The following is a 23,711-nucleotide window of genomic DNA, read 5'->3' as shown; positions in this document are numbered from 1 at the left end:
ACTGTTTTTTCCACGAGAGCTCACCACTCAGCTGTTGTCTGTCCTTGTGATGTGCTATTTACCATTCCTCCTGAAGCTTTTACCTACAGAAAATGGACAAAGTTATACTGGGCTAAAGAGATCAGAAGAGTAGTAGCATGATCATCTTGTTAAGTCCTATCAGGCAAAGGAAGCTGATGTGTTTATAGGTGGCAGTATTCATTTCTGAGGTTTGAAAGCAGACACATCTGCTTTTCATGGGAAATCTGCTACTCTGTGTGCCTAGACTTGATAAAGGATCTGAGTTTCCAGCTCCCATTGTCTGGAAACCAGTCAGCTGAGATCTGAAGTGGGTACCCAATTGCTAACTCCATTAAACTGAAAACCAGAACTGCTGAAAAGCACAACTAAGGAACACTGAAGTCTTGGGAACCTTAGAGTCAGAAGGTCATTGCTGACATAGTAGTACCCCATGTTTGGTAACACAGTAAAAGTTTCCCTGACTTTTTTTTTTTTTTTAAACTTCAGGTGGAATTCAGACTTAGAAGATTTCAGTGGTTCAAGTCTTTAAATCTGTTTTTGCACTCTGATGAAGCTTGATTGTACTTCTGAAGTACAAAACCAGATCTTTTAAACACAGCAATGTAATGGCTGTGATGGTGGATCTCTGTGCACAGGAAACACTGTGTGGAGAAGGCTGCTGTGATTCAGAACTGTATGGACACACACAGCTTTTCCTTTTAGTTGACTGGAAGTTCTTACTTTCTCCAAAGATTGAGATCATTTTCTGATTAGCTTTGCAAACTATATTTGATGATTGCAGATGGTAGCCTTTTTGTAATTACATCTATGTTGAACTAGATAATAAGTTATAATAAGTTATCTAGTTATAATATCTATAACTAGATAATAAATAACCACATTAAAGGCCAAATCTGCTATTCATGAAGTATGTCTGTACCATCCTTTTCAATCTCCAGTCCAGTGGTTCACAATACAAATGAGTTTAGCTACAATGCTATGTTAATTCAGTGATGTTTTTTGTTGTTGATTTTTTTTTTTTTTAATAATGTGATCCAAAGCCAATGAGGAAAACTGTATTAAAATGAACTTCAGGCTGTTTCTTCTTGTTGCATTTCGTGCTTCTCATCATTTTCCAGTGTTTCAGATGCTGCTGCTTCATCAGCACTAGGTTGTTCGTTTGTCACGTTGCTTGGTAGAACTGTGGTTGCTGGTGTATTTTCTTCATTAGGTACCTGAGCATACTCTGCATTGGATTGTTTCTGGGCCATTACTCTGCAGGAAGACAGGAGGAGGATTGTGATTTCATATATTGATGTCCTGCCTACACTAGAGTCTTTTGAAAGAATGAATCTTTGTAGCTTTTTCATCTTAACAGTAGCCCCCATATTATTATTACTCTTTCATGAGAGCACCTGAGAAACTATAAAATCACTGCTAAGACTGACAGTTCTAGTGGTCTGCATCACTAGTTTTAACAGTTACGCTATTAGAAAAAAAAAAAAAATTTCTTTGCTTAACTGCCAGGTCATGAAAAGAGAATGAGAAACTGAATGCTGTTGGACAGTGTCTTAGAAAGGGTAGCAAAACATACTGGTTAATGTGAGCTTTCAGGGAAATAGCATGCAGATCTGTGGTTCCATTGAAATGCATAAAAAAAGCTATGAAGAGACTGACATCTAGAAAAATATTTTTAGTAACAAATAAATTCCATTCACCTCATGAAAACAATACAACTTTCAATATTTAAGTACTTTCACATGTGAAAAACATTAGATACAAGTGGATTAATTCAACGTAGAGTAGAATTCAAGCACAAATCTATATGGTAAAGCAGCTTCAGTTCAAAGCAGAAATGATGTACGTGATTGAGCAACTGGCCACTGGTCTGGGTTAGCAACAGTCCCCATAGGAAGTCTGAGACCTCTGCTACAGGGCAGTGTCCAGATGACAGTCTTTCCAGGCTCAGCTGTGTGTGTTTAGCATTTAACATCATGGGGCTAAATACAGCTTGTATAGCATATGAAATTATCTTTATCCTGAAGATTTGGCAATTTAAGAGACAAATGGGTGACTAAAGCACAGGAAAAATCAGCACCAGGGCAGGATCAAAATGGACATTCTGTGCTTCATTCTGTTCCTAAACCTTTGTGTCTGCTTCCATCTGAGTATCTCCTTAGAGCATCTTCAGCATGCGTCCCATAGCCCATACTCATATCTAGTAGTCAGTCAGTCAGTTTGCTGAGAAAACCCTTACTTGCTATTCCTTTTTTATTATTTCATCCACCCACTATTAACAACCACCATTAACTTTTACATTTTAAATACCATTTTTCCAAATTTTCCAACTTGTTTTGTTTAAAAACATCTAAATCACTATTTTAGGAACTGCTATATGGTAACTGCATGTAAACAAGGAAGAGGGTAATGGTAACCTGTGTTACAAGAGCAACAGTTTAGAGGTCATAAAAATAAATAAATAAATAAATAAATAAATAAATAAAAATCTTACTTTGGAAGTTTTCCCAAGCATTGTATTATTTACTTTTCTATAAATATTTACAATACTTATGTTTTACCTTAGCTCTGGTTTATCAGCAGTACTTTACAGAAATAATTGTCTTAAAATTAAACAAGCAAATTCTTACTGCATTTCATTACTTGATGACTTCTTTTTCTTTGCTTTCTTGGTTAAGACCCAGACGACAGCGCAAATGAGAACAGCTGCCAAAATTGCTCCAATTAATGCTCCAGCAACAATATTACCGTCAGAATCTGGGGGGAGGGGGGAGAGAATTTTAAAAAGATAAAGAAAGATTACTTGAATTTTACAGCAAAATCCTATAGAATTTTAGTGGAGGAGCCTACAGCAGAAAGAAGGCACTCAGTCTGACAGGCTAAAGACTAAAATGTTTTTTGAGGAGACCAAAGATGCTCTAGGAAAGAGAGAACTGTGCTTTTATGGTCTCCACTGCCTCTCTTCTTGATAGTTAGCTCCTTACCCTCAGAAAACCCCGTATTTATGACTGGCTAAGAAAAATATTGGGCTGTTAACCTTGGCAGTAGTTGGAAAGTCTTTGCTCTTCAGTCTTTTCAAATAAATTCTGAAATGGAGGTTGTCTTTATCACAGTTGTTCAGCTGAGATACAAAATGCGTGCTCTGATTGTTTGTGAACCCTAAAAACCTTCTGTCTCCAGTACAGCTGCTAGCTCTGACTTACCATTTTCATGTTATAGACCCCTGAATGATTGAGCACCCATTCTGGGGACATATCTCATGGTTATTTATACATACATACATAAATGTACTAATCTACTGTTACTAGTTACATGAAAAATCTACGCACAACTGTGGCTGACCATTGCTCTCCAATGCCCCCACTGTTTGTATTGCCGAAAATCTTTATTTTAAGGATATTGCAGCATTTTTTCTGCAGCATGTTACATGTACATCGTATAAGGGATTACTTTCACTTACGCATAGAAGTTAGGTCGAGCTCACAAGTACTGTTCCCCATGATGTTGCTGGCTATGCATCGGTAATGTCCTGTTTCAAAGGTAGTGAGATTGCCAATGTACAGAATGCCAGTGTCTGGATCTGTGATGAAAGAGAACAGGTACAGATTGCCATTCATATACTTCAGAGGCAAATGGTCATCTATGGCTATGGTAATTCTGAGAGCTGTTAAGAGGTGGAAAATATTATTCCTTCCTTCATTCGCTTTTCTAATAGTCTTTAAATCAAAAACTCGTACCATCCTTGAAAATTACTATAGTAGATTCTGCAGGAGTGTATTAGAATGTAAGAAGTATGTCCCTACTGTGTAAATACATCTGTAGTACTCTGTAAATAGATAATATTGCCGGTATAATTTCATAAATGAAAAGATAATGGGTACTGAAGACTTTCAGAATTGAAAGTCTTAGCAACTGATTGACAATTTGACTTGTTTTGAATGTACACTCATTCAGACTTTCAAGGGAAGAGAGATGTAATGGTATAAATATTTCTCCCATTTTAACAATTCAATGCAATGGTATAGATGACACTTCAACATGCCACATTTTTTATTAAAACAAATAGGAAAAAAAGGAGAGAACAAAAAAATTAGGTCTTTGTGACAGCTATCAGTCAATTTGAGTAAGTAAAAATAGGAGTTTGTGGTACTGAGCATCAGAAGAGAGATACGTTTCACTATCCTATATGATGCAAAATGTGTGAAGTCCTAGCTGGTCCTATGAAACTCCTGCTCCTGAACACGGTGTGGTAGTCCTGTAGTTACGTACTGAAGTGCTCAGTCACCAGCGTGAGGGTGTTCTCATCTACTTTGTACCAGCGGTAGGTGGGGTGAGGCAATCCTTGGTCACACTTGCATAAGAGGTAGATCAGATGGCCTTTTTCAGGCGTTCCTTCTATTTTGCAGAAAGGCTTTGAGGGTTTGACTGTAAAATAACAATGAGAATGACATATGAGTATACAGCCAGGGCTGCGGTTTCCACATTGAGACCTGTTCTTGTGCTGCTGCAGTAAAGAACTGAACCCCAGTTACAGATTTTCACCTGAGACCGTAAGCTTATTTATAGATCTAGCCGAGAGATCTATAAAGATTTGAGTCATACTAAATATACTAAATATATATACATAGCCTAGTACTATTTCTAGTCTTCCTTTTACATGCTAAGTTCTGTTATGGAGGTGATGAAAACTATCAACTACTTATGATGAGTCAGTCACTATTCATCATGTATCATTTTCTGCCACATAGCATCATTTCCTGTAGGGCCACAGGAGCTTTTCTATCTAAAAGGTGAGGGTCAGGCCTGATACTTCAGTGTCCTGTGGTTTGGAGGAAATAAATAAATAAAAAAAAAGAAAAAAAAATCTATTTGGATACTGTTTTCTCACTTTATACACAAAAGATATACTTTTACTTAGAGCTATAATTTTCCATTTCCTACATCTAGATGTGCTGTTGTAGTTCTTTAGAGTGACATCAGTGGAACTATACAAGCAATGAACATAGCGAAATTTTATGTGCGTAAATGAATTTTTATGTGAATAGTATGGTTTCTTAATTGTTCTGGGATTTACTCTTCAGGGAATTTTAGATGAGGATTAGTAATTGTACTTTGAAAACGTGACTGTCAGAGGTTGGATTTACACGTGTCTTTGCCTTATCCATGGCAGATAGGTAAATCATATTGAGTTTGCTTGCATACGGCTATGATTTGTAGCTGCCATCAGGTATGAATTCTTAGTACAAAAGCAATGGTTAGATGGGGCTAGGGCAAACTTTTCTCTTACTAGGAAGAAAAATACCTCATTCCACTTCTTTTTCCATCTTCTGTGCAGCCTGCTCATGGCTGAACTGCTGTTTTCTTCAATTCAAAATAGATTTAATCATATTTCCGTTCAACATATACTGAGTTTCTAGAGCTTCTGGAGTACAGGGTGGAGTAGAACCCTTGGGCTGTCCTGCTGCCTGTCCCACATTCACACAGGACATCACAGCCATTAGACCTCAGTCCGTGTTGTCTTTGCTGGGCCTGGGTTATGCTGAAAGCAGTGGCTTCCCAGGGGAGTTGTCACTTATGGCTAGAAGGGCTTATTTTAATGAAACAGTATCCCTTCTTTTCCAACATCACAAATCCAGTGAAGTTGGGTAGTTCCAGCTACCTGTTTAGGTAGCTTTTGGAGAGGATGAATATAAAGGCCTCTTGTGGGAGAATGGGATTTTACTGTAGGCCAAGTAAACACAGCTGTGAGTGGGATCAGACGAGATCTGCTTTGTCTGGAAGCTAGATGGCACCACAAGCTCTCTCTGCCTCCAAAGCCTCCGAGCAAAACTGCGTCAATACATAAATGAGCCCTTTTTCTGCATCATGGGCCTTGTTTATCACTACTCTGTTATTCCCCCTGCTGCTGTGACGTGAGCTCAGTTCTTGTAAAAAGGCAGGGAAAGTACAACACAGCAGCACACAGGAAAGCTACCTACCCAGCACATTGACAATCACTGATTTTTGACTCTGTCCAGCACCATCCTGGGGGCTGAAAACTTCGCAGGTGTAGGAACCAGTGTCTGAGGGCTGCATGTTGGAGATCGTTATTGATGCGTTCCCGGGACTTGTTGAAGCTGTGATCCTGTCCTTAAACTCTCCATAGGAATAAGACTGTCCTTCTGAATAATAGTAGATCTGTGGTACAAAACAAGCTGTTAGTTTAATAACAAGAGATTTTACTGTCCTTTTGCTACTCATAACAGGACAGTGGTTGATTTCTCATTGAGTCAAGCAAGGTGACCCCCCTTTCTCGCACCCTCTTCAGAGAAAGAGATGAAAACATGGTACATTTGAATATATATTTCTAATGTTTTTTATGGAGCAAGCTTTTCAGAACAGGCGTTATTTTAGTCATGTGAATGGACAGTAGCTGATTTTCTGTTCATACTTAGGTCTTGTATGTTTGCAGGAACAAAGGTGAGGTCATTGATCATCATATGACAAAGCTGTAAGAATGCGATGTTATGCACAATTAATAGTGGCACTAATTAAAGCAGTGATCATTTGTGATACTGTTAATAAGCAGCTTAGTAGAGTATGACAGGAATGGACCCGCATTGCAAAAAGTGGCTGCAGAGCTTTCCAAATACAAAAGCTAGCAAACAGAGAACTGAATTCACACAGCATAGGTCTAAGCAAACAAGATGCCTGATCTGTTTGCAGTAGATCTGAAAGCAATAAAAATGCAGTACAAGAACACCAAAAGAATAACCACACGTGCTATTAGAGCAGCCATGCTGTTCTCCTCGTTTGTGTAATCAGGGTTGGAGCCAGTATCGTGACCTATCCTGTTGGTTTTTTTGAGTTTATTCCACAGATGGAAGTCAAGAATAGCTGGTGGCTTCAGTGCCTGAAGTGATACCTATTTGAGATCAAGAATTTCCCCTTCTACTAACCAGTAGGAAACTTCTGCAGAGTTGTAGGCACAGTAAAGAGAAATGCCTCTAAGGAATGCTACTTTTCCTCCCTAACTATCATTTGCTCTTTGATGTTGACTGATTTCACAGACTTTGGTAGCATTAATTGTACTTAACAGCGCTGTGGGAATAGAATTGGATTTGTAAGCTTGGAAGACCACATCTGTTGACTGAAAGGAGAGGTAGTGTTCCTTGTGGAGACTGATATTTTGAGCCTTGGGCCTCAAGCCATGATACCTCATTTGCTCTAGAGTAAAAATAATAGTACTCACGGAGTGCGTGCACAACCACCTGATGAGTTTGCCTGTGAAACTGAGATCTGAAAGAACAAAGCTTGGAACTGTGGGATTAATTGTTTTTTTCTCAGATGTCAGTAGTAGTATTGTATATACGTGATAGGACTTGGGATAAGCCATGTACTCCCTAGTGCACAAACTCCATTGTCTAGGCAAATTGAATGTTTCAAGGACACTCAGCCATTTTCTCACACTGGTAAGTGGTAATTACACAGAATTACAGGTCGGTACTCAAATAGATCTAACATTTGTCCTACTGACAGTATTCCAAAATCAGCAGTGTAAATATATTTATGAAAGTTGGACTGACAATACGTTTATCATGCAAATAGTTGGAAAATACTTGTTGGAAAAAGCTTCACAAACTGGTGTAAAATATCATTCCCGCTTCAGTGGTATCAAAGTTCTTTTTTGTCAAAGCTTCCTGCCAGTAGGGACACTGTAAATCCGCAGTCAAGAATGTAATTTGCTTTACTTTGCAGATCAACTGATTGCATTTTGAATTAAGAATACTTACTCTTAATTCTATTTATCCACCCCGATAAAGTGTTGACTGAAATCTTTAAGCAATGTTATCTGGAAACCTTTATTAGCTTAAGGCAAGCTACACCCTAAAACTGCCAGAACATGGCTGGTGTATGCAATGATAAAGTTTTCAAATGAAGGTCAAAACCCAGACTGCATAGGACCAACAGTCTCAGTACTACAGCTTGGCCACATCTCAAGTGCAGTTTGGTCCACTTTCCAACAAGAGTTGATCTTTCCCAACCACAGAATTGCAAACACCAGGTACAATTGATGCAGGGCTCTGAATACCAAAGCCAAACTACTGTGTGCATTAATAAAATGTGGGAAAGTGGTGTTGCAGGGAGGAAGGATAAGAGTTCTAATGCTAGCACAGCACTATCTAATGCAAAATTGAAGACTGGATGGACAGCCTAGGATTTAAGAAAGAGGGGCAGTTCAAAATTAGGAATTTGCTTTAAACAAATCACTCATCAGAAAACAGATCTACCTGTAATTTAAAAAAGCCATTGGTTACACTTCTCTCTTCCTGTTTATTCTAATACAGGTGGCAACCGAGTATTGAACACTGCCTGATTCATGAGTTTGAAATTACAAGAATTGCAACTTCTAATTTTAAGCTTCTGTTAAACTCCATAAATCTCAGCTATGATGGATTTGCATCTCCTCTCAATCAAAGATGTGTTGTCCTTTTCAGCAGGGTAAGGGAAGCAGCTTCCATTAGCTTCACACTACTGTGAAACTAAGCTGTAAAATGGCTTAAATTTTAAGTATTGTGTGACTTGCAGCAGCTTGAGAGGAGAGGCAGGCCCACTATCACATTTCATAGGGCTTTTCTATTGAAAAAGGGGCTAAATTCTCTTCAGTCTCCCTCAGAGTGATTGGGATTTATATGAGAGTAAACAGTAACAGAAACTGCCCGTTGCATGCCAGCCCACCTACAGCACATGTTTCTGCTAAACAGGACTGGCACTGTGGGCCTTAAATGCAGTCAGGGCATGCCAGTGAACATCACAGAAGCAAGTGCTGAGTGAGTGTGGTTTGCTTCATCTGAAGTCAGGGTGAAATACATATCTCAGCCCTTATATAATATGCTGCAAAATTAATCCTGTGTGGTGGTCTTTTCTGAATTCATGCAGAGAATATTTTGTGTACACTGTTAAGTCTGAAGCAAGTGTCCACACAGCAGAGAATATTTATTTTCTTCATGGGTTTAAACCAAATCTTTCTGTTTTAGGATTTTCTTAAACTATGAATATAAGCGTAGTTGCACTTCATAAGGAAATGCACTCAGTTCCCCTGCAGGCTCCTGCCTATTCTCTATTCTTCTGCTCCTGCATGATGCTTATCTTAATAGCCCTGGAGTCCATTGCTTGAAGGAAGGTGGTAAACACCAAAAAGGCTGAGTAATGTTGTGATTAATTACTGAGTGTATATCTCGTCCCAGAGGTAAGATTGGATTGTGTACACAGGAAATTTCATTTGAGAGGAGCATGCTTCAGTTAATTGGCTGTGAATGCCCATTTCAAACAATACACTCAAAATAAGTATTTCAAAACCTTGTATCAAAAGTTTTTGTAGTGTTGTTTAAAAGCTTATGTTTGTGCCTCTCAAAAAGCTGCAATAAAAAACTCTTTAAAACGTATTTATTCCATTTCAAAAGTCAAAAACTGGTTTTCTGTTGAAGATACAGAAGACTTTTTTTTTTTTTAACAACTGATGTCCCTTCTGAGAAACACACATCTCATCAATATTTCTTTCCACTGTACCTAAAACATTCCTGAAAAGTCTGTATGCAAAAAGTATCAGTGTAGTCAATGATAGTCTTTTGCCAGAGACCTTTTTGTAATGGTGTAATAAGTATGTTTAAAATCCAGCATCTTGAATGTAAAAAAAGAAAAAATATTAAGGAAATCTTCAGTATTCTCTGAAAAAAAAAAGAGCACTTTTTTGTTCTTAAGCAAATAATGAGTAGCTCTAGTGAAGATGATAATTTACCAGAGTAAAAACAATATTGAGGATGTAGCAATGGTTCTTACTTCCAATTACCAGCTAGCTTGCTCATGCAAGTTTTTATATAATGATGCCTTTTCACATTTCATGGGAACAGCTGCCTGGGATGACTAATCAAAGAACTGACATACACACACACACACACACACACACACACACACACAAAAAAGCCAAGATTATCACTCCTAGAATTGTTGTCCCTAATAACTCCACAGTCTGAAACTCCCATTTCTGCAAAACAGCTGAGCAGTTGGGAAAGTCTCCTTGATCTTACAAAGGACTGCAGTTTGTTCTGTAAAACTTGTGGGCAAGGCTTTGCCTACCACCACTAGTATCAGCATCCACCCTACCTGGATTTCCAAGGCAGTGGCAGTTACTTTACATTTCTCTGATACATCTAGAAGATGGATTCAGGCTCATAGATTTCCAAAACAGTTGAATTATTTGTGTTTGGGGAATATGGATTACAGAAAGAACAGGGAAGTGGAAATGATCGTGTTATTTGGGAAGAAAATCATGGTAACGTTCATGCCCTCCAGGTGCTGGAGACAAGATAGTTTGTGTCCCAAATGCAGAAGGATCTGGTGCCTGAACTCATACATTATTTTCTTTTACTTTAGCCTGAGTTGTGGGAAGGCTGTTCCTCTTCTTGTGTGATGGTGAAGAAAGTCCTTGCCTAAAGAGGAAGCAACTGGCAATACTGATGCTGAGTTGCAGCTTTTCAAAAGCTGCCAGATGTTTGGCAGAGAACAAGGAACCCACCTCCAGGTTTTCTTTATACAGCTCCCCTAGAACAATCTTACTCCCTGGGGAGTTGAGGGCATATGTGAAAAATCAGGCAGTAAATTAGAAAAAACACGCCTCCATCTGCTTCCTCTCTCTTTCTGGGGCTGGACAAACAGGTACTAGAATAGTGTAAATATGTCTTTCAAATATCTTTGGATGGACTAATTCACAATTTCCAGTGTAATATTCCTCCCACCTCCCCATCTGCTAGTGCCTTCACATCACATTGCTGTTTTGTCTAGTACATCTGGATGTCAAATCTGTAAAAAGAGGTACAGCTGAAGATGCATTACAAAATGTCCCACTTAATCTCCACAGTATCCTTGATTTCCTGACTGTGAAGCAGTCTGAGGACATGACGTCCATTCTAATACCTATCTTCCCCCCCTCCAGCCCCTTCTTGCTTTCTCCCACCAACAGATACAAAGCTCTAGCATCCTGTCTAATGACATTTCCTTCGCCTGGTGTATTCAGCATCTCATTATGATTCACTGTCCTTGCCTGGAGAGCTGTGAAGCTCAGGCATTTAGAAGCATTCGGGCCCTATCACTATGTCATATCATTTTCTGTTTGGAGGTTTCTCAAGCAACCATAAAAAGAACCGTTGAACCCTTTCTTACCAATAAATGCAGAGGGAGATATTAACAACTTTACCAGTTAGATACCATCATCTTCCTGAATTCTGAGTACAGACAGAATTTAAAAAATAACAACATGGGAAAAAAATGTGTTCAGCACTCCCTCAAGCATCCTACCATCTAATTAGAGAGCAAATGCTGCACACTCAAAGTGTTAATTAAAGCCCAAGGCTCAGATTCTGAACTTGGCAGATAAGAAAGCAAATCCCCACGTACATACATTGGTTTCTTTGACGTATGTCATGTGACTAAATGTGGCCCCAAATGCCTTTTCTCATCCACAGCTTCTTTTTACATATTTGTATTGAAACTGATATTGCCCTTCTGCAGCAGGGATATACTGCCCTATATTATTGGGAATTTTGCTTGAGAAATTAAAGATGACTAGATGCCTCTTGCTGCAGTTGCACATTGGTAGAAGAGTAAAGGAATGAAGTCAGAAGACTTAAAAGAATTGATCACTGAGCAGCTTTAACTGGCACAAAATACTCTTGGGGATCATCTCTTTCGTGTTCTCACAGTTTCATTCTTGTGGCTGAACTATTAGTGAGAAATTCCTACAGTGTATCAGGCGCAAACATGCTTTCATAGTGCATTTGGTGTAACTGCTCTTTGGCAGTTATTAAGACCTCGATTTACTTTGGGTTGTACCCTGTGAGACAGGAATCCCACTCAGTCAAAGGATTTGGAATGGATTAAGGCTGGGAGATGGCCAGCCAGTGGCTGGGATGAAGCCACATCAGCAGGCAGCTTCGTGTTCCTCTCTGTACATTATTTTTCAAGATGTTACTTTCTAGAAAGGGGATCCAGGATGAATGTTTACTTATGCTATGTAAATATCTAGCTCCAAATTTGGGCTATTCAGACTTGTTCACATTCAACCCATGTGGACATGCCAATAAGATATGCTTTGGATAGAATATTCCTGAAGGATCGTGTACAAATTCAGCCACCTAGAATAGCCGGAGGAAAAAGAATCCAAAAAAATTTTGATAGAGGAAAATGCAATAAAACATAGCGTGAGTTAAGAATTCGGAACGGTGTGTCTGATTCAACTTATCTCAGTCATGTGCTGGTTTTTGGATTTAAATATAGAGCATGATTACAAGTTTTTATAGCAGTGTTAATGTAGCAGAAGCTGTTTAGATATTTTTTTTTCTTAAGATTGTGGGGACTTTTTTCTTACCTTGTATCTCCAGCTACATCTTCCCCGCGCATCTGTCACATACACCATCTTTTGACATTGACTGATAGATTTTTCATCCATACTCAGAATACCATGACACGGGGAAGGCTGTATTTGAGCAAAAATGGGCTGGTCTGAGAGTTAAATGAGACTGTAAGTGTTCCCCCAAAGCGTAAGCACCTGGTTTCTGCACAGCCCCCACAAGGCAGTGGCACCACTCATAAGGGCAAGGTGCCCTCAGTAGCGGACTGGGATGCAACATCATCCTATTTCTGAGTTTTACCTAAAACTGGGCAAACTAAGACTGAAGTCTAATATTTGCTCCAAACAAATGGATTGCAACCTGATCATTTTCCACTTGTTTCCACTTTCTGTGTTCTGTTGCCTGCTTCAGAGGATCAGTTCATTCACCCCAGCACCAGGAGAGCCGCAGGCAGTCCCAGTGATCCCAGTGACACACAGGGAACTGCTCTGACTGCTCCGACACTGACACTGACAAGCGGTCTTTGTTCCCCTTTTCACAATTAACTGAAGCTGTGCCTCTTACAAATAACAATCTTTCATTTCTTTTACTCCTGTAGCGAACCTAACATTTCCATCAGTACTATTCATAGGTTGGGCAGCCACATATCTGTGATAATTCCACTTGGACTGTGGGTGGCCTGGGCTGGAGGTTCAAGGTGTGAGCAGGTTGGGTTCAGGAGTTATATTTAGGTTTGCAAGGCTGCAGCCTCGCCTTTGCAAAGTCAACAGAAGTCTCAGTCTTTCAAACATTTATTTAGCTGCTTTACACCGAGGCCAGCCAAATGACTCAGAGCATAGCATGAAAAACAGATGCAGACATTAGCAGGAGCTGAGACCCTACCACAGGAAGCAGGCCAGGCTGTGCTGTACACTGTTACCCTGGGTGAGCAGAACAAGGAGCTTTTGCTTCAGGTTGTCTATAGGTCAGGCAGGGAGAGTTCAGTGTTTGGAAAGCTCAAGAGCCTTGGCTGGGTATTCTTATTTAAAAATTAAATTCATTATTAAAAAAGACATATTGCTAAGGTGTAAATGGCAAGAGAAAGAAGTTAAAAATACACGTGGCATCCTATTTTGCATTAGTTATATTTACATTATTTAGTTTCTTTACTGGAGAAACTTCTCAGCAGAATTAGGCTCCAATGAGCAAAAAGATTTCTATTCACACACTTAAATATAGCTGCAGTCTTAAAACCAGCACAGTGAACACCTGCTATTCCCCTGCTCGCTGCCTCCCTTCTCACCATACCGTCTGTTTGCGGTATCTCATCCTCTCACGTGTAACTGCCACAGCTTTTAAGTGCTGAGCACCTGTGCCAGCGTCATGTAAGGTGGGCAAAGGGAGCAGGATGTGCAGACACCACAACAAACAGCAAAGCACACCAGCCAGCTTTGTAGAGCAAGTGCTGGGGAGCACCAGGTCTGTGAACTAATGAGCAGCACTGTCTTGTCTTCAAGCAAGGTAATATCTGCTGCTGAATACTCTCCTGCATTAAATTAACACTGGCACCAGTCCTAACACCGACCTTATTCCTCTATTCAAGGCAGAACAGTACTTGAGCTTACATATCTCAGCATCCTGCAAAATCTATAACATGGCTATAGCATGTTAGTGTTAAATACTAACATTCCCTTTAAAAAGAATACCTGTGGGCTTGGTACTTACTGTGTACTAAAATCGAAGGCTCTAAGGCTCACCTTCATTGATGTTACAAGCTAAAAGCATCTAAATGACATAAATTTGCCTTAATCCTAGCATTCATCAGACTTTCTTCTGTTATGTGCTGCCACTGTAAGGAGAAATAGTCATATTCCCAATTATGTAAATGAACATTATTTATAGGAATGAAGATTTCTTTTCCTTGTATTTCTTATGAAAAATGCCTCTCACCCATTAATTCTGTTTATACCAGTCATGTGAATAATGGAGTCATCAAGACAGCTAACATTTAGTAAGATGTTGGGAATATTTAGAATTGTAGGAGGTGGATTAAGAAGTATTTTCTGTTGTTGTTTTTTGAAAATATGTAAATTTTCTATCTTTAGAATATTTGGCAGAAATTCTCATCTGTAAAAAATGGAAATGTTATCCATTTTTATGTTGTTGTTGAAAAAGGCCAATTTTTAATGCAAGCAGAATTTTCAACAAACTTTTCAGGGAAAAGTTGATGCTATTTGTAAAGAAGTGTTTATTTATTGCTGACATTTTAGAATAATCTGAATTATTATTATAATCTGACTTAAAATGCAAGCTACTATTCTGGTAATTAGTAAACTATAGTGCCAGCATGTTTTTGTCAGCACATCAGCATACTGAATATATTTTTACCTTACATTTTAGTATTCTTTAAGCAATGTGAGGCAAAGCTGGCAATCTCTCCTATTGTCGTGCATATATTTCCTGTTTGAAACAAACCATGAAACTTAACTTCAGCTGCATACTAAGCAGCCAGGGTAAAGCCAGGTTTGAAGAAACAGAGATTGTTTTTTAATTTCCCTAATTGGGTGTACTCCACAAGCAGTCACAATACTTTCTTACCAGTGTTTGTATTAACATGATGAATTTCCCTGCGAATAAGTTCCAAATGCAAAGGAATTATCACGTTCTTGTAAAAAGATATAAGATCAAAGGGCTGAGCAGGTTGCTCAAAGCATTGTGAAGCTGAATGTATGAGTTGAGAATGAGCACTGCAGGTAACGGATGGTTTGCCTCTGTCTTCTTGGAGAATGGTCTTAGCCACTAACCCATTACCTTTCCATGTTGTATTGACTTTATTTAACAAAAATGCAGATCATGTGTTACCAGTGTGCATGTACTGCATTGCAAAAGTGAATTTACCATGAAATTCATTTCAAACAGGGAGAAAAACAGATGTCATTTTTCCCAGTAGTGATTTTTTAAGCCCTTATAGGCACAGCTTTTCCAATGACTTCAGTGGGAGCTGCTAAACCTGGGAGTACTGCAGAGGCTGACCCACAAGGTGTCCCCGACAGTAGCCTCATGTCAGTTAACTCTTGTTGAGCATTTTCTGAACCACCCACAATATTTTACAATTACATTCCTCAGGGGATATTTTTTCATTGTTGGCCATAGTTTACAAGTAGTTTTACCCTCCTTGTTCTCTTGACACTGTCTTTTATGCTCCCTCTGAAATACTTGGAGCTACACCGTGCTCTTTTTTCTCCACTGTGACCAGAAAATGTATTTTGTTTTTTGTCTTGCAATAAAGAAAATTCAGTGCAAGTAAACACAAAGACTTGAGCTGATCCTGGAGAATATGAGCTCAATCCTACCCTGGTGCTGTACTTCCCTGAACATACACTCCTGAACAAGTGACTAAAGTTTATAATGCAACGTATTGGGTCAAAATTATAATATATTATACAACATACAACTTACTTGGGGAATGAAGCTACCACCATCTCATGAATAATTCTTTATTTAAGAAAACAGTTCTGACTTGAAAAAAGCTAATGATGAGTAACAGCTATTCATACAGTTAGTCAGGGAAGGTGTGAATGCATCTGGCTGGCATTCAGCTAGAGTCAGAATTTGGGATGGGCTCACTGCTTGTACTTATCTCTGATACAGTCTTTATCTGTGGCTATGATATACTGCAGGAAGGTAAGCAGTTGTCTTATATTGAATTGCTATTGCTGTTCAGTACTGTACATTCTGCAAATTACATGCAGTCTTATTCTGCTGTGATTGATAAACTGAATAGAAGGTGTAACTATCAGTGGTGGCAAATCTCCTAACATAATATTATTAAGAAACTATTAAAGATAACAGGAATATCATCAATTTGGACTGTGCCAGTCTTCTAAGTCAACTTTATATCAACTGTCAGGTGTTAACAACAAACAGGACTGAAATTTTAGTAAACAAATGTTAGCAATAAGATGAGTACAGTGGGAAAGAAAAGGAACTAATTGTCTAAAACACACAAGCCTGACACAAGAGCATGGGGAAAGTCACGGTCTTCAAGGATGCAGTAGCACTTCTATAGGCATTTCTGCCTATAAGGGAAACTGCTGCTGAGAGCTCAGCACCTTCCTAGGTGAGCTAACGGTAACTCACAGCCTGCATACTATGTTGTGAGTGAGATTCATGGATTCATTTCCCAACAAAACATTGGATTTAGTCATAGCTCTTGAATTCTGGGCACTGTTGTGGTGTATAGGAAGTCACACACCCCATCACTGGCTCCTTTCAAGCAGACCAGGCTGCTCTACAAGGCCTTCACAGCCACATGGGAGGTTTCAGCAGTGGTTTAAGCATGAACCTGTCCAGTTCACAGTTTCCCTCACTGTTCTGATGCTGTCTCCATGCTGGCACTTCCTCCTACCATGCTACAGGGAAGTACTTTTCAGCTCTGCTGCCTCTCATGGCCTCAGGCAGTGCAGGAGCCTTTGATCCATGTTTGTTCTGCTACCACAGTGATACTTGTGGGATGCTGCAGAACACTAACGCAAGCTTGATGCGGCAGATTTCCTGCTAGCACAAATTCCTGTGGAATCCAGCCAAGCTATGACTGCTTGCTTTGCACAAATAGTCTGTTGTTTGGCACCACTCCATGCAGAGCTGCCTAGTAGTGGCAGTGGCGGCTGAGCCAGGAGCCTGTATCTGACCCTTGGTTGGGGAACATGTTGTCATAGGCAAGGGCGTCTCACTAGGAAAACAGCCCTCACAATAGAAGGAAATATCTGCCAGAAAGGAGAAAAGGGAGCTGGTCCAGGGCAGGAGCGCCTGTGTGATTGTCGGACACCTGGACTTGGCTCCCCATCACGCTGACTGTGTGGCTTGGAGCAAGGCGTCCAACATTCGAGTCCCTTTGGCACTTTCTCTTAAGTTTCAGCAGGAGCTCAGGCAGCCAGAAGGAGGTGGGAGCCAAGGCTGACTTGGTGCATCTCTCCTAAATTTCACTGCAGCTCAATCTTAAATGCAGGAACATGGATGTTACCTGCCTCCTGGGTCTTCAGTAAAGGTAACAGCACAAAATGTAATAATTTTTTAAGAACTTTATATTAGTGATAAATAAATATCTTACGGTGTGCAATTGGCTCTCTTTGGCACTGTAAAAGCTCCACTGGATGAAGAAGTTTCCCAGCGGCTGAGAACTCGTGTAGGTGCAGAGAAGGGTTGCGTTCCCACCGCTCTTGACGTTCACTGTCTTCTCAGGAACAGTCACTACAACTCCGTGGACGTGACCTGTGGGCAGTGAGCACATGAGCAGTCAGTCAGCAGTGGGGCAGCCTGGGCGCTGCATGGAGGGCCCTGCTGTGCCAAAGGAACCTGGAGGTGTTTGTCACTCTGCTTTTAGTACAGCTCCTGTTGGGCTTGCTGGGCATATATCAGCGATAGCAAGCCCCCTTAAAACAAATACTGTTTTGGCAAAGCACAAAGCAGGCTTGCTCCCACCTGCACACACTTGTCTTCTCACTGGCAGCCTCCCTGCGCTCAGCACTCTCCTGAACCTGACACTCTCGTTCACAGCTGTCCCTAGGCCTCCTGTACACCTTTCTTGCCTTCTTTTTTTGCACTTATTCATCAGATATCTGATCTTTATTCATGGCTCACCATCTGCTACCTTCTTCTTGTGTTCTTACATTGACTCTGACTCGGTGGCACTGTTGGGTTCCCCCAGGCTGCAGCCCAGCAGCTTTCCTCTATTTGCCTTTTGATATTTCCTTTGAATCATAGACTCATTAAAAATGGAAAAGACCAGAAAGATCATCCAGTCCAACCAGCAACCCATCCTCACATGCCCACTAACCACATCCTCAGTGCCACATCAACCCTCTTCTTGATCACCTCCAGAGACGGTGACTCTACCACCTCCCTGAGCAGCCTGTTCCAATGAATCACCACTCTGAGAATAATTTTTTCCTAATATTTAACCTAAACCTCCCCGGGTGTAAATTAAGGCCGTTACGTCTTGTCCTATTGCTGTTGCTGGGGATAATAGGCTGACTTCCACCTCACCACAACCTCCTTTGCTTTTGTTTAAGTTTCTTACAGCTTCCTTGCAGGAGCCCTTTGTTTTCCAATATATTCATATTGCAAATTTCAAACTGAGCTTTTTGGAAATGCTTTTATCATGTGAGTTGTGAGAAATTCTCTGGTAACCTGATCAACCTTTTCTGTCATTCTCTAAACAGAAAAGGACCAAACATAATTGATGAACTCTTTTCTGTAATGTTCTCATCAGTCTTGGCTACAGAGCTGTGTTAATGACAGGAACTGAGTGATGTTCTACAGTATTTATCTGTTTCTGTCCTCTGTTCAAGTTACTAGAAATGGTGACATATGGCAACAAAGCTAGAGCTGTCAGTTAAAATTGAAGTCTGAATGTTAGGTCTTTGCTGGATGGCTGAGTCCAGTTTTAGAGCTACTGTCTGGAGATTCTGAAGGAGAATATGTTCTGGACATGGTGGAAAATATATGTATTTGGTGCTTTTCCTGGTACAGTGGGCAAGGTGAGAAATTCATGTTGGCTAATTTTGGTGTAAGCATATTGTATATGCCAGTGATAAAGGCAAAACATAGACAACAGCCTTCTCTTAATGGAATATCTGTGCATTTAATGTTAGGGTACTGCTTCTGAGAGTTTAAGCAGAACCTTCAGCAACATCAAAAAAATACTTTACTCAAATTATAACCCATATGAGAAAAAACAGTGTAAGAAAGGAGGGTTTTTTTTGTTTGTTTGTTTTTCATTTTTAACCATGGAAATATCACAGATTCATCAGCTCCTGCAATATGCAAGCCTACCTCTACCTAGAGTCTGAATTCTTCGGGTCTGATTTCCTTGTTTGCTGGATCAAGTGTTAAAAGTTCACTGGAAAGAAGTCAGTAATCTACTTTCCATGGCAGGTGGCTAGGAGGAAAACTAGCAGGCTTAAACTGCAGCAACATTTACATTATATACGAAGACAGCCTCACAGGAGTGGTTGCAGACTGATTTAAATCAGAGTGGATCCCGCCTTGGAGAAGGAGGGGATCCCAGTGCTTTCTCCAAGTCCTTCTTGTCATGTGAGTTCACAATACCTTAATCCTTACTATAATCTAATATGAAAGCCATACGGTATTATTTTAGATGTCTCAGCTCATTGATCTTGGCTTTAACAATTGGAGTCAGACAGAAGATAATGGTTTCTTGCCACAATAATACTTGCAGTTACATGCATTTACTTTCTGTTCTTCATTGTAAAAGAGCTGTTGTCTTTCCACACAATGGCATTCTACTTAAAACTTCAATTTTCTGGTCATCTGCCTTTATCACTCTGATTCTGGAACCAAGAGTGCTACAGAGACCGGATATTTTCCAGGAGAAGTTAACAGAAGTGACTCCAGCTTCCATAAAGCTGCATGTTTTGAATAACCACATACGGCTTGCTTAGTTCTAGTAAACATATAAGGCCAAAACCAATAAAACTTTCTTTGTCCAGCAAGGTTGTGAAATGCCACCACTAATTCTAAGATGGTGCTTGTGACTGAAAATGGAGCAAACTGGACCTGCCCAGCCTGTTCTACATTGCGGAAGTTAATGAGAATTTGTCTTCGTGTTTAATCCACTGTTTCAAATTTATAATCCCATTTCATACATACAGGCCTTTTGATTGCAATGAAAAAAGGGCGTGAGTAAGAAGTTACACATTACAAAAGGCAAGTGAGAGCAAGGCATAACTTATTGTTAAAAAGAGTTGGTCTGTGTCTTTTACTCAACATTACTGTGAGAGTATTTCCTTGTTAAAGAAAAGTGGCTGCTGTTAATTGAGAATCATTCACTTTCATTGCAGACCCATGCAGTTCTTAATGTTAACAAAGCAAATACCAGATTGCTGATTTTTTCCTGACTGCTACAGAAACCCTGTCAGTGATTTCCCTTGCTACAGCACAGACCACATTGTCTGGCAAAGTATTTGTACTAGTGCTGAATTTCTCTTCATTTTTAAGGCAAAAATCTGTGGGGCTTGCATGTGAGAGTGATAGCACTGAAACACCACAAGCAACCATTTAAAATGTTTATTTGGCTTCAAAATAGATAATTCCATCTTGAAAAGAAACCGTGGACACTAACTTCTAATTTTTTTAGTGAAATTGGAGGCTGTTCATCTCCATGGAGCATCAGATTTAAAATGTCCACCTCTGTATATATTAAAAATAGAGCTTAGCCCAATACATTGTCTTTGAAACAGTAATAAAATACCATCTTTAGTGTACCATATAGTTCCTAGATTCCACATGGTATTATATCCTCACTTACTTAACTTCATGGAATTCCAAAGGATTATTTGCATGCTTAAGTTAAGCATCCCCCAAAAAGTTCTAAATGGGGTGGATACAAGGCATCATTTCCCAGCATATTGGGAAATGGGAGACAAAAGCCCAGTGTGAGAAAGCCAACCATGAAGGACCCAAGTGCTGTGTGTGTGAGCCCTTTGTCTCTTCTCAGCTCTAAAGCAAAGTATTAGTTTACCAAAGCTAAAATTCCATGCTTGAGCAAAAAATTATTACCAGCTAGGGGTCAGCCTGCTGATTTCCACAAAATGACGTCAGTGTAGCCATGATCTTCATTACATCTAGAAGTAAGTCCTGAATGTTCTCCTAGTTTGCCAGTCAGGGTCACCTGCTGTCTTACTGCAGCAAGTTCTTTTACTTCAGCATTATTTCAATTAGTTTGTTATTCTTACCTGCAAGGGTGGCTAGAACTGGAAATATCTTCAGCATCGTTGGAAACATCTTCTTGACGTTTGGAGAGAAAAGAGACCAGACGCAGCTTCTGGCTTCAACTAAAACTCATCTGTGTGGATTTTTTTTTTCAAGTGGCTTTTTGTTTTTCTTATCAGCTATGTATCAGCACGTCAGCGAGTTTTTTCATTCTCTTTTATCGCATGTATGCCTTTCTCCGACTAGTGGTGTGATTGTTCAGTTGAAAGCACTTTGTGGGGTGAAAGCAAATGAGTGTTTTGTTAATAATAAACCTTTGAATCTGAGAAGCCCCGATGCTCCCACCTATACCTACTATTCCAGCAGTATTTGCCCACGTAAGTACTCCTGCTGAGCACAACAAAAGAACTTGCAGAGCTACATCTGATTACCAGCATTGCCAGTGGTCAGTTGGATTACCAGCATTGGAGTCATGCCTTGTATGAGTATGGAATAATCTTTATTTCCTGTTAATTCTGTCACATATTTTTGTAAAATGGGCATCTGAAGATAATACTTTGTTAGTACATTTCCATTTTTAGAAGTATTTCTCATACAGTTTCATACAGAATGATTACATTGGACTTATGATTGCCTTGAAACTCCTGTACTGAATTCACCAAAAAGATAACACACCAAAATAAATAAATATTTATATTTATATACATATTTATATAAAATAAAGGTAAAGCAAAACACAGTCTGTCTTCTAAACAAACATTGCAGTTGGTTTCATCTGGTTTTAATCCTTGAAACTGGATGTTACTAATACAAATGACAAAGTGAATATATTGATTTTTATTTAAATCTTAATATCTGATATATGTAGTAAAAAAGCAGTGGATGAAGGTTAGAAATAATTACAATAACTTACAGCAGATTAGTTTGCCCTTAGTGAATGCAGAATACCTCGTCCAGTTGTCTAAAGCTCGTGAAGAATACAGGGTGCTTGGAGAAGGCTGCTCTGCTTTCTTCGTTCCATCTCATTTGATTGAAGCTGATTCAATGCCTGGGATGGGAGTAGCTGGTTGTGCATGTGCAGCCACATGAAGACATAACAGAGGGCAGCATTGCCTTTTAGATGTATTCCTGTACCTGCATGACCAAGACAATGAAAATGCCCTGAGACTTATTTCTGTGCTTGGTGGAAAAATGGACCAACCTTTCTATGGCAGGGACCGTGCTGCAGAAGGGAATGCCCCTTTGGCACGTGGGGCTCAGGCTCTGAATGTGTGCAGTGGGATGGCTGGGTATTTCTGTGCTCACCCTTATCTTTGATGTGATGTGGTGGTAGGTTCTTCGTGATAGAAGTGGTTAGTTGCTTATTGGTCAGTTATCACTGGGCTCAGGCTTATGGAATTAGGTGAATTTTATTCTTTCTGGTGGCAGATCCCTTCTGTGGATGGCAGATCCCTGAATAACTCTATATAGATGTCAGAGTTTGATTGTATTTTTATATGAACCATCTCAAAAAGTTTCATGAAAGATGCCTTTTCCTTAGCTCTGTCAGTGCTTCTTTTAGTGTCCCCATAGGATAGGCAGCACATGCCAGTTTGTGACAAGGAAAACGGGACTTGGAACAGCTTCATGCCTTGCCATGGATGCACAGGAGATACAGTGTCTAGAGAGGAATATGTAAATTCAAAGACTGAATATCAAATTCAGGTTTCTTCCAAATGTGAACAGTGTTTAGACTGACCTTCTGTAAGGAAGTATGAAGGCATCCCAAAGGCACCTGGAGTTCTCAGTGGGTTAGCCAGCATCAGGCTGAAATGGAACTGCTGCTGTCTTCTACTCAATGAGCCACAGAAACTGGCTGTGAGCGTGGCCACACTGCAACAGCCTGTGGCAACTCTGTAGTATGCACAAGCTCTCACTAGACAGAGCATTGATCCTTTGCAAAACCAGTAATTTTTAAGAAGGTGCACAAAACGTTGCCACCCAGCTGCAGGTCAGCACACGTCATCCTGTGCCTTTACCACAATGTCAACGTGTCCCCTGGTTCCCCCTTCATTTATCAACACTGTCCTTTGTCTAGTGCTTAAAGCACTCTCAGCTACTATATATTTTCTCCCTGTTAAGCTCCCTTTTTATGAATTAAATCTCTAGAAGATGCCAACTACATTCCTGGAGGGTGACATGCTCGGTGTGAGCAGAGGCCTGGAGCCAACAATGCAATGTCTGTGCTGCTACGTGCCCAGCAAGGCCTGGGCTGCGGGCCCGAGATGGCTGCTTCTGGAGCAGCGTACCTCCTAGTGAATGAGTACACCCCTCCATCCTGTTTTACAGAGGATGCTGAAGACCATTTGCATTCACTTTCGGCAGTTAGCAGCCTGAGGCTCATTTCACACCGTCAGGTTGGAAGTGTGTATCCTCATGTGCAACTTGCAAGCTACCCGGGATTATGCTGCTGTGAGGGAAGCAGGAGGGGCCTGTCAGCTGCTGCTTGTGTCTGGCTCAGTGCTGCTGGAGCAGTTCTGCCTGCCCAAATGCAACCTTAGGAGAAGAACAGAATGTAGAAAGCAAAATTTCCTTTGGCCTGATTGCAGCTGAAGT

General features: G+C 40.1%; 2 protein-coding genes across 5 annotated transcripts in view; one reads left to right on the top strand and one right to left on the bottom strand.

Annotated features, from left to right (window-relative positions):
- PSMD10 (proteasome 26S subunit, non-ATPase 10) overlaps positions 1 to 23,711 on the top strand; it is a 31,332-nt gene that overhangs the window by 5,919 nt on the left and 1,702 nt on the right. The gene's annotated exons all lie outside the window — the stretch shown is intronic.
- On the bottom strand, positions 25 to 21,719 carry VSIG1 (V-set and immunoglobulin domain containing 1). Of its 3 annotated transcripts, none has more exons than XM_090150053.1 (8): positions 21,140 to 21,716; positions 17,494 to 17,654; positions 12,422 to 12,529; positions 5,997 to 6,195; positions 4,288 to 4,443; positions 3,479 to 3,598; positions 2,649 to 2,775; positions 25 to 1,275 (listed from the first exon to the last, which is right to left on the bottom strand). In XM_090150053.1, exons 1-8 carry the CDS (start codon positions 21,186 to 21,188, stop codon positions 1,092 to 1,094), a joined length of 1,104 nt encoding a protein of 367 aa, XP_090006179.1. In that variant the 5' UTR covers positions 21,189 to 21,716; the 3' UTR covers positions 25 to 1,091. The 3 variants fall into 3 exon arrangements, with proteins under 3 accessions (XP_090006179.1, XP_031450352.2, XP_090006181.1); XM_090150055.1 differs by having other exon boundaries at positions 1,190 to 1,275; positions 2,662 to 2,775; positions 21,140 to 21,719; XM_031594492.2 differs by lacking the exon at positions 12,422 to 12,529 and having other exon boundaries at positions 21,140 to 21,711.

The sequence above is a fragment of the Phasianus colchicus genome, chromosome 14 (assembly GCF_987193195.1).
Source record: "Phasianus colchicus chromosome 14, bPhaCol1.hap1.1, whole genome shotgun sequence".
NCBI lineage: Eukaryota > Metazoa > Chordata > Aves > Galliformes > Phasianidae > Phasianus > Phasianus colchicus.
The sequence above is the reverse complement of the archived record's forward strand: the minus strand, read 5'-3'. Positions and strand labels throughout refer to the sequence as shown.

Bases quoted from the DNA above. Each gene is read 5' to 3' on its own strand.
- VSIG1 (XM_090150053.1), bottom strand. From the start codon at position 21,188: ATGTTTCCAACGATGCTGAAGATATTTCCAGTTCTAGCCACCCTTGCA. The intron at 17,655-21,139 runs GTAAGAATAACA...CACTGCCCACAG, and splicing joins AGTTCTAGCCACCCTTGCAG to GTCACGTCCACGGAGTTGTA. The intron at 1,276-2,648 runs GTAAGAATTTGC...GTCTTCCTGCAG, and splicing joins TCATCAAGTAATGAAATGCA to AGTAATGGCCCAGAAACAAT.